Source organism: Erigeron canadensis, chromosome 8, assembly GCF_010389155.1.
Source record: "Erigeron canadensis isolate Cc75 chromosome 8, C_canadensis_v1, whole genome shotgun sequence".
NCBI lineage: Eukaryota > Viridiplantae > Streptophyta > Magnoliopsida > Asterales > Asteraceae > Erigeron > Erigeron canadensis.
Genome location: NC_057768.1, coordinates 48,068,176 through 48,079,003, shown reverse-complemented (window position 1 = coordinate 48,079,003; position 10,828 = coordinate 48,068,176). Strand labels below are relative to the sequence as shown.

General features: G+C 36.2%; 1 protein-coding gene and 1 pseudogene across 1 annotated transcript; one reads left to right on the top strand and one right to left on the bottom strand.

Moving 5' to 3' along the window:
• The first annotated feature begins 378 nt into the window (after positions 1-378).
• On the top strand, positions 379-4,062 carry LOC122578519 (luminal-binding protein). The gene is made up of 7 exons (XM_043750494.1): positions 379-554; positions 1,431-1,698; positions 1,782-1,996; positions 2,084-2,326; positions 2,440-2,919; positions 3,005-3,242; positions 3,327-4,062. The coding sequence occupies exons 1-7, from the start codon at positions 515-517 to the stop codon at positions 3,826-3,828; spliced, it is 1,986 nt and encodes a 661-aa protein (XP_043606429.1). The 5' UTR covers positions 379-514; the 3' UTR covers positions 3,829-4,062.
• A 272-nt stretch (positions 4,063-4,334) lies between these two features.
• Positions 4,335-7,952, bottom strand: LOC122611015 (annotated as a pseudogene).
• Between the last annotated feature and the right edge of the window lie 2,876 nt (positions 7,953-10,828).

Below are 10,828 nucleotides of genomic sequence, written 5' to 3'. Positions count from 1 at the left end.
ATGTTGAATCACATCTTGTCCAAAGAAATAAGTTTGACATTTTTAATTTACATATTTACATAAAATAGTCTAAAGAAATAAGCATCATATAAACGAAAAATTGAAGTTTCTATAACATTCTCAAATTGTGGAATGCTCCCGTTACAAAAAAGGAAAGGCACATGACGAAGCAGAAGCCAATCAGAAGAGACCACGTCAGACGATACACGAGATCCATCGTTATTGGTTCGAACACACCTCACTCCAGATCTGATTGGTCCACGTAATCACCGATGACATGAAATTACCCGCGATAGATCCGGACAAAGCCCACTCGCATTTATATAAACCTCAAAACCTCACGCGCTATTTTATTGTCATAGGTATATATTCATTACACACACAGCATCCAACACACTCTCTCTATAAATATAAAAATAAAATTTAGAAACACATAACTTCATCTTTAACACCATTTTCATTCTTTGAATTTAATTCAATTAACGGATTTTGGAGACATTTACACGATTTTGCAATGGTTGGCCGCGGCGTCGTTTTAGCCATCTTCTTGATTGGTAAATTACATTCTCCTTCTGCATTTTTATTCTCAGATCTGATCTATTTCTCTTATATTATATTATGTTTTAGATCTGATAGAATGTGATTACTTATTCAGCTCTGTATTTCCGAAATGAATTGATCTGTTTTGTTTGTTTCATTTTTGATATTGTTTGAGATCTGAGAACTGCCAGGGTTTATCATTACTATTACTGTTACCTACATATCACTGTATCTATATATTATTGAGGATTTATTACTATCATTGCAAATGTTTTGCGTTGATTATTTTGTGGATTTAGCTGGTCCAAATCTATTCATGCCTGAATATAACTGTATCTATATCTCTGATAATAAGTTTTTCAAGGAATTAGTCATGCAAATATTTAGGAAGATGATCATAATTTTTAATTTTTCTTTGTTGCAATTATTATCTTATTGTTAGGATTTAATTAATTAATTATAGCCCTCACGGGTCTGGTACTATGTTCAATTATTTGTTTAGCAGCTGGTTTTTTCTTATGGACAATAATAATACTTATATGTGAGAACATATTAACCATAGCCTAATGGTAGTTATGAAATTAATAATAGTATGTAATACAATATAATTGCTTATAACGTAGAGTTGTAGATAATTAATAGTATGTAATACAATAATTGCTTATAACGTAGAGATGTAGATCAACGTTGAACACTTAATTTGAATTTTAGTTTCTGCTTACATTTGGTCTCCGAACTACAGTTTGTGTGGCTTATCTTAACTATATATGTATATATATATATATAGTTAAGATAAGATGTTCTATATATACTTAGTTCTGAATTATTGATGATAGTGAAAAGTTAGGTGATTGTTATGTATGATGTACTAAAAGGATGATGTGTTACAGGTTGTTTATCTGTGGTTTCCATAGCAAAGGAAGAGGCTAACAAGTTAGGAACAGTTATTGGGATAGATCTTGGTACTACCTATTCGTGTGTTGGTGTTTACAAGAATGGTCATGTTGAAATTATAGCCAATGACCAAGGTAACCGTATTACTCCTTCGTGGGTGGCATTTACCGACACTGAGAGGTTGATTGGCGAGGCAGCTAAGAATCAGGCGGCTGTAAACGCCGAGAGGACTATCTTTGATGTTAAGAGACTTATTGGGCGAAAGTATGTACTGCATAAATTTTTATTTGCATGCAGCATTTTAAGGTGTTTAACAGTATATTGATAAGGTAACTTTTGCATGTCAGATTTGAAGACAAAGAAGTCCAGAGGGATATGAAACTCTTTCCTTTCAAGATTGTGAACAAGGATGGAAAACCTTATATCCAAGTTAAGCTCAAGGATGGGGAAACCAAGGTTTTCAGTCCTGAGGAAATCAGTGCCATGATTCTAACCAAGATGAAGGAGACAGCCGAAGCGTTTCTTGGAAAGAAAATTAAGGATGCGGTCGTCACAGTTCCCGGTAAGTAATTAACAGAAATGTAGAATTCTATGGCTAAGATCCTGAAAAATGTTGATCTGATGATTTTTTTTTCAATTAATTTTGCAGCATACTTTAACGATGCCCAAAGGCAGGCTACTAAGGATGCTGGTGTTATTGCTGGCTTAAATGTTGCTAGAATCATCAATGAACCTACAGCCGCTGCCATTGCATACGGTTTGGACAAAAAAGGTGGCGAGAAGAACATTCTTGTTTTTGACCTTGGTGGTGGAACTTTTGATGTCAGTATCTTGACTATTGACAATGGTGTTTTTGAGGTTCTCTCCACAAACGGAGACACCCATCTTGGAGGTGAGGATTTAAGGTTTTGCTTTTAACCCATATGTTATTACAGAGAATGGCTGCAGCTATATTAAGCTTGTGCACAAGGTTTTAAGAGAAGTTTGGCTTTTAATAACTTGCAGGTGAGGACTTTGACCAAAGGATCATGGACTACTTTATCAAATTGATCAAGAAGAAGCACGGAAAGGACATCAGCAAGGACAACAGAGCTCTTGGAAAGCTAAGGAGGGAAGCTGAACGTGCCAAGAGGGCATTGAGTAGCCAGCACCAAGTCCGTGTTGAAATCGAGTCACTCTTTGATGGTGTAGATTTCTCCGAGCCATTGACCCGTGCCCGTTTTGAGGAGTTGAACAACGATTTGTTCAGAAAGACCATGGGACCCGTGAAGAAAGCCATGGAAGATGCTGGTCTTGAGAAGCGCCAAATCGATGAGATTGTTCTTGTTGGTGGTAGTACCAGAATTCCAAAGGTGCAACAGCTCCTCAGAGACTACTTTGATGGCAAGGAACCCAACAAGGGTGTGAACCCTGATGAGGCAGTTGCCTATGGTGCAGCAGTACAAGGAGGTATTTTGAGTGGAGAGGGTGGTGATGAAACCAAAGGTAAGCCAATTTCTCATAATAGATGCCGTTTTTTTCCTAATCTGTGAAAAGCTTTTGTTATATAATTTGATTCATTCTGATGCAGATATCCTTCTTTTGGATGTGGCCCCCCTTACCCTGGGAATTGAAACCGTGGGAGGAGTGATGACCAAATTGATCCCCAGGAACACCGTTATCCCAACCAAGAAGTCCCAAGTGTTCACCACATACCAGGACCAGCAGACCGTTGTCTCCATTCAAGTGTTTGAAGGTGAAAGGAGTCTTACAAAAGATTGTAGGCTGCTTGGAAAGTTTGATCTTTCTGGCATTCCCCCAGCCCCAAGGTTTGTAGACGGATTGACTATTGACATAAGTACAAGAAAATGCATGTGATTTTGTGGATTGACGTCTTTTTGATATTGAAACAGGGGAACCCCACAAATTGAAGTGACATTTGAAGTGGATGCCAATGGTATCTTGAATGTGAAGGCCGAGGACAAGGGAACTGGAAAGGCAGAAAAGATCACCATCACCAATGAAAAGGGACGATTGAGCCAGGAAGAAATCGAGCGGATGGTTCGTGAAGCAGAGGAGTTTGCAGAGGAAGACAAGAAGGTGAAGGAAAAGATTGATGCTCGTAACGCCCTTGAGACTTACGTATATAACATGAAGAACCAAGTGAGTGACAAAGATAAATTGGCTGACAAGCTGGAGTCTGATGAGAAAGAGAAGATTGAAGCAGCAACAAAGGAGGCTCTCGAGTGGTTGGATGATAACCAGTCGGCAGAGAAAGAGGAGTATGATGAGAAGCTTAAAGAGGTAGAAGCCGTTTGCAACCCAATTATCACAGCTGTTTATCAGAGAACTGGTGGTGCCCCTGGTGGTGGTGCGGATGACTCAGCCGAAGATGATGAACATGATGAACTGTAGGCTTTTTATTATATACAGACAAGAGATAGGAAGGCTCTGTTAGTGCAGCTTTTGGGAGTACCTTGAGTCGGATTTTTTGCCCTTGTTCTTAACCTTGACAAACATGTATTATGCCCCCTTGCTTGCGTCAAATTTCTTCTTACCAAAGAAGAAATTTTGAGTTTTACTCCGTTTAGGTTTGTTATTGAAAAAACATTTTCGTATTTTAGAAATCAATCTTGATATGTTCAGTCATTTTATATACATTCTGCACATCGCTTTAAATATAATGAGACTAGTCAAAATAATTACTGATGTGATATGCAAGTTCAACTTGTTGCTAACTTGAACCTTCAACACATGCATTATTTGGTTGATAAGCATTTGAAAATTTTGTTCATCTAGCTGAAATAAACATGTTACATTTTAGCTTTGATCATATGTGTGTCAAAGTTGGTGAACATCGACTGTTTCCATCATCTAGAGCAATTTGGATTTTGGATCATATGAATTCATTCAATATTTAACTATAAGCGAAACTTCTCCCCTTTCTGCCAATATGCCAATATTAGACACCACAGTTTTCTCTTACCAGGTAGAAAAACTAGGAAATACGTTCGATTTGTATGACAAACATTGGTTCCCTCGTTTGCTAATTCCAGGAATATAACCTTATTATTAAACCTAATAGAACTTTTAATCATGAGCACAACTTTAAATAAATGAATCCCATTAAATGATTGTATAAAGTAACAACAGAATGGATATCCAGGATAGACCTTGAACATAGACACAGGACCACATCGAAAGATCTTCCTCAACCGTCCATATGCTGAAAGTTCATTATATGTCATTCCCATGTCCACCTCATCCAGCTAATTCATATAATAAACAAGGAAGTCAGATTAGATGTTTGAAGAGATTGTTTCAAATTAACCAATACAAATCATAGGTATTTTACCTGACTGTAATTTGAACTTATGGGTTCCAGCTCAGCTGTTGATGGGGCCGCTTCAATCTCTGATAAAGATGAAAAACCAAGATGGGTGGCAGCCCATCGCAAAAATATTCGAAGATCCTGTTTACTAATACTTCCAATTGGATTCAAGTCCGCCGAACTACAGTCATACTACAAAAACAAGGCGAAAAACATGTAAAGGCCTTAACTTCAACTATTAGATCAACATACTAATCGTTTGATTCTAGAATTGCAATTGAAGTACCTTGGTTCGGTAACCACACAATGCTTCATCCACATTGGAGCTGCCCAATACAAGATAAAACCCTGGTTTGTTATGAACCCATGGCAACAATGATGCTAATGTAAATGCCAGAACCATTCTAATCCGAGCCTGTATATTCTGCAACCCTAAATTTTCAATGTTTGATCCCCCATCAACCTGTCAGGAAAAATTGCAGGGGAAAATTAATATTACTAATGAATAGACCATGTTGTATTAAGTATTAACATCTTACACCGACTTTTATTTTTTGTGTTACCTTGTAGCGAGGGCATTTTCCAGTAAGCGTTTGAAATAGCGATAAAAAGGCAGACACCACTGTGTCTATAGAAACATCAAGATGCCATAATTCAATCTCATCTCCTAGCACCCTTGCCCGCATTCGAGTAGCATCAGAACTGTTTTGATACATAATCTTCGTTATGAGCTCATGCCAATGATCCTATGGTAATAATTTGGGGATAATTGGGTTATGTTTTCAAGAATTTACCTGTTCTCAGTTCCCATGAAAACCATGTAGAATATGCGTTTGGCAAATTCTTTGCTATCAGTAGGATATTGTCCATCAATATAGTTCCCAATTGTTATTGCATCTGACTTAATTTGTTCATCTCCATTTGCAATATCTACATGAATATGTCCAACTCCTGGTTTATGCTATTTATATCTGTAGTACACGGATCTTTTTTTATGAATCAAGCCTGACCTTTTACTGAAGCTACTGAAGAGCTATCGGCCCCACCCGAGAGTGGAAGTAAAAAACCATAAGCTCCACTTCTTCTTAGGTAATCCCAGAGCCAGCAAGCAGGTCCAAAGGCTATTTCTTCCTCAGGAGAATGATACCGAATCTGCCCCATTACAATAGTGGGTAACTAACATATTGATTCTAAACCAGAACTTGAAATAGCAGTATATGCCACAAAAATCGGTAAAATGTCTCTAGATAGTAATCAAGTTTCACAGTAGTTCCACTTGGCTAACTCGGTGTTTGTAAGAGCACTCAAGTTTTGCAGGTCAATTTCTTTACGATATTTCACCACCAGAAATAGATTGGAACTTAAGTGATTATACCTCCAAACAAAAGTTTGGGTGACCGACGTGGAAGTTGGAACAATTGTGAAACTTGGTTACTGTTTAGTGACATCTGCCCCATAATACATATGGTTGAGCTTAAACACCATCGCCAAGAAGGTAGCTGACCTTCAACGGACTTGAGAGAGACATCTGGAGGTTAAAAGGCTTACACAGCCTGTAAGGTACATTTACAGAGGAAACATGTTTGCTTAAAGCCTGCTTGCTCTTGGAAACTGCTTATAGATCCTCTAAGACTAGCAACCTTCCATCACATGAGATATAAACAATGCATTTGATACTAAATCACATAGAAATCTTGTAAAAAATTTGAAAAAAAAAATCTGCTCTACGATATGTACCGCATCTAGATCAATTTGTGCAACCACCACCTCTCCTTTATCGAGAACTGTGAGCCTTGTGCAATTACATCTCCATTAACAACAATACATGCACATCCATCTGTGATATACAGAACCCATGAAACTCCCGAGAATCTGACACTCTAGGAATTTTACATGTTGATAATAAAGCTTAAATGGAAGAAACACGAGATCATTTACCATAATACAGGCGGCCGCCATCACATCCCTGATGATTACTATACATGTACACTCCGCCACGCGTATTTGTAGCACCTATAAACGCATGCATACGGAGATCGAGCTTTCTTAGGGGTGATAACTTCCATTAGCATTCATGAACACGTTGACACCATTTAAAGCAAGCTCGGTGTGAGGAGGAATTGGAGTAAATAGCTCTTCACATCTGCTGCAACAGCTCTGGTGATCACAAGAAATATATACATCATTACATACATAAGCACTCACAATTCTTTTCACTAAAACAAACAGAAACACGTTTGAGCTTACATGTCCAAAAACTGCATGAATCCATAGCCAAAAGGCACTGTTTTTTGTTGCAGAGCATCAGAAATGTCACTTGGAAGCTGAAATTCCTCAACTTGGTCTTTCTGTTTTTCCATGCTGTAAACCACCTAAGTTCCCGATAGTTTCCATCATTTGCAAGCCACATTTTTGCTCGAATCATGATAAATTTTCTGTTCAGGCATAGAACTTGACAGTTGTAGCGTTCGGACCCTTTGATAACAGGCATACCAAAACTACATAATAAATCATCTGTCCAATCACCAAGCAAGAGGTCCTTTAAGCACTCCCACCTGCACAGTGGAACATCACTAGTTCACAACCTTAAAATTTGTCCTGCTAAAGATTAATTGGACACAAAGAAAATATAAAACCCCAAAACGACCGAACAATATGTATTGTGTATAATTGAAGGCATTCAACAATAACCCAAAATCTATTGTGTGTATCCCAACTTTTGACTTCGAATGTTGCTACTATTATACGTATCCGATGGGACTTTTGCAGACATGACACATTCTACAAATTATTTGGGTGTCATGCCATGTCATCAAAAGTCTACAATAGCAGTATTTGAAAGGCGAATAATGTGTTTATACACATACTGACATACCTACCATATAAAGTCGAACACAATTAAAAACACTTTTGCCTAATATAAAAAACAAAATTCACTCCACTAATGACAGAGAGAGATTAATTAATTAATGCATGGTTGAAATGAAATATAAGAATATATAGGCCGGTAATGATCTAACGCGTGTCAAGTTCTAAGAAATGATCTTCACAACCATAACCAGTGATTTCAAGCTAGCTCTGGGCCAAGCCTGATAATAGCTCCAGATTCTTTAGCCTTAATTATGGATTCTTTAATGTTTTTCAAATTGCAATCAAAATCCATTGCCCATTGATTCAGATTGCATGTAGCCACCTTCAACAACCTCATCTTTTTCTTTTTTCCTTTTTTTTACAATGATTCTATTTCAATCTGAATATCCAAAAAGAAAAACAAAACAAGTGATTGAGACAAGAATATTTACTACTTACTACTCGTACAAAGGAAGGTTTTGAAGTGATCAGAAAAAAAGGAATAGTGGCATATGCAGTAAGGCGGTGTGTTCAAACATCAAAGTCCAACCTGGTTTGGTATATTTTTAATATTTTTTCCACTCAGATAATCAATAATAAAAGACTCTATTGAAAATTGAGTATATTTATTTTTACTATGTTATAACGAATGAAAACAAAGCAGCTTTTGTGTATGTTTATTTTTTTCGGCAGAAATATTTACTGTATAAAATAAACCATTTTAAACATCCCTTATTCGAAGGGTAACTAGTTCTAAGTAAAACATATAAAAATGCATTACACAGATGTTCGCGCCATACACCAACGATGGTGGTAATGGTAACGGCCGTAACGGGTGGTGACGTGTGGTGATAGTCAATCTTATCTGCTTTAATGATTCAAAGTCTTTTTCTTTCCGAAATTGTAAACTGACTTGTCACATTATTACATTGACCAAGATGATAGTGCTACTTTTTATTAATATAAATACCATATATTATATATATAAGTTAAAACAATGTTAGACGATACACATATTTGGTGTCAAGTTATTTCTATTCTCCATTGACAAAACAAGAAATATATATACTAGATCACTTAAGGGTAATGTGTACTACGATGATCATAACACGACTGTTTGAGTATTCGACGAAACCAATATTGTAACTAATTAATCCCCATGCTCGCTCGAACACAGTAGCTTGTAGATGCACTGGCGTATAATATACCATTTTGCTCTCTTTTCCTCAAACCTTTTTCTTGTTGTGTGCATTCTCGACTGCCGCGTCTTCTGTACATAAGAACTTGGGATTTCCATGGCCTCTTCTCTGTTGCAGGGTCAATTGTGATTATGTTGATTGAATATTGGAACCCGTCCCCTTTTATTGTTGGAAACGGCTTGCTAGTTTAATGTGAACCGGCCTATTTAGTTCATAGTAGTTTCAAAATTTAAAACATGTTCCTTTTATTTTGCAGTGAATCAAGGAATTTGGTCCTTTTTGGGCGGATTGCTTTGCAGTATGCAGTTATACGATAAGTGGCATACCAATCTACTTTTCTGCATCCGTGTGCTAGTAACAATTTCATCATGATTATTAATCCCGCATTAGTGTCATTTCTCTCGACCAGTCATCATGTCTTCATGATATTTCCACAATGTATGAACTTTTATGAAATCCAAAGTACCTTTTGACTTCTTTATCATATTTGAATGCCGACTCAGTGATGTTTTAGTTTGCTCCTTTTCAATGTTGTCTCAAATTGGATATACCATGTTCCATGATATCTGTTTAACGGATGACATAATTAATGCCATGGATGAGGAATGATTAATTGGTGATGCAATTATGTCTGAATCATATCTGACATTCACTGAAGGTTGACCTTCTCGTTGACATTTTACTATGTCAAATTGGTCAAAGTTTTATCAAAATCCATCTAGTATATACAAATAGAAATGAGAATATATAGAAGTTTACTAGAAAGGAAACACGTCTAAAATGAGTCGAAAAGGCTAAGGGTAGAGAGTCGTCCAAAGTGACCTTTTTTTGCATGTTGTCTTCTGAATCAATTACTAAAGTTTTTCTCGTAAAATTTTAGTACCATAATGGTCTATCTGTTGTAATCATATTTCAAGCATTAATTTTTTTATAGAGAAGTCAGTCGAAAAAGTTGTTATCAATACAATTATACAAGCTTGGCATGACCCATTTTGACTTGCACTAATAAATACCTGTTTTGACCCGTTACCAAATCTGTCCAGCTCACACGAATCACGCAACCTCTAATATTTTATTATACATAAGGTAATAGTCATGGATTGATAACTGTTTTTGTTAAAAGTAAAAATGTCATAGTCACAGTAAAGTTAATATGTGTCATAGTACTTCATGCATGTATGTTATGAAGGCAAGATCATTTGATCATATGCAGCATTTACTTATTATGTCTTGCTTAATTGTAGACAAAGATCAAAGATGCTAAAGGCTAATGTTAGTGGACTAAAGCTGGAGAGAAAGGAAGTCAAAGGACTCAATTGAAAGGAAGCAGAATAGAGGGATTGAAGATATAAATTAGTGGGTGTATATATACAAACACTATTTTCCATTTTAGGGTTAATACCCATTCAATCATTTTTCACACACAAAAATGTGCAGCCATATTCCTTTCTTTTTAGATCAAAAATAAATCTGTATCTATATCTCTATATCGTATCTTTGATTCATATTTCTCTTTATATTTATCATTGTATCAGAACATTTAAAAATTAATATAAATCATTCATTCATTCGGGTCTTATTTGTATTACTTATCTCTTCTGTAAGGTTATTCTTGGATTATGTTGTGATTTCTTACATGGTATCAGAGCACTACGGTGATTCTGGATTCTTATTTCATATTATGGTTGTTATTTCTCAGATCTAAGGCGGATTCCACCACGGAACCTTAGATTTGATTTTTTAGGGTTTGTTCATCTTCGGTTTGATTCTTGACTAAGTGAATCAAGATCAAATCCTGGTTGTTTGTTGTTTTGTATCTTGACTAAGTGAATCAAGGTCAGAACTATTTTATCTTCAGATCCTGATTGTTTCTTGACTAAGTGAATCAAGAAATAGTTAGGGTTCCTCTTCCTTCCATCCGAGAGCACTGTTTGTCTTTTTGTTCCCTTCTCCCTTTATTTTTTTAATTATTATCTGATATTTATTCTTAACAAAAATCTTCTTATTGTCTCTTCTCTACTCTGAAATTTTTAAT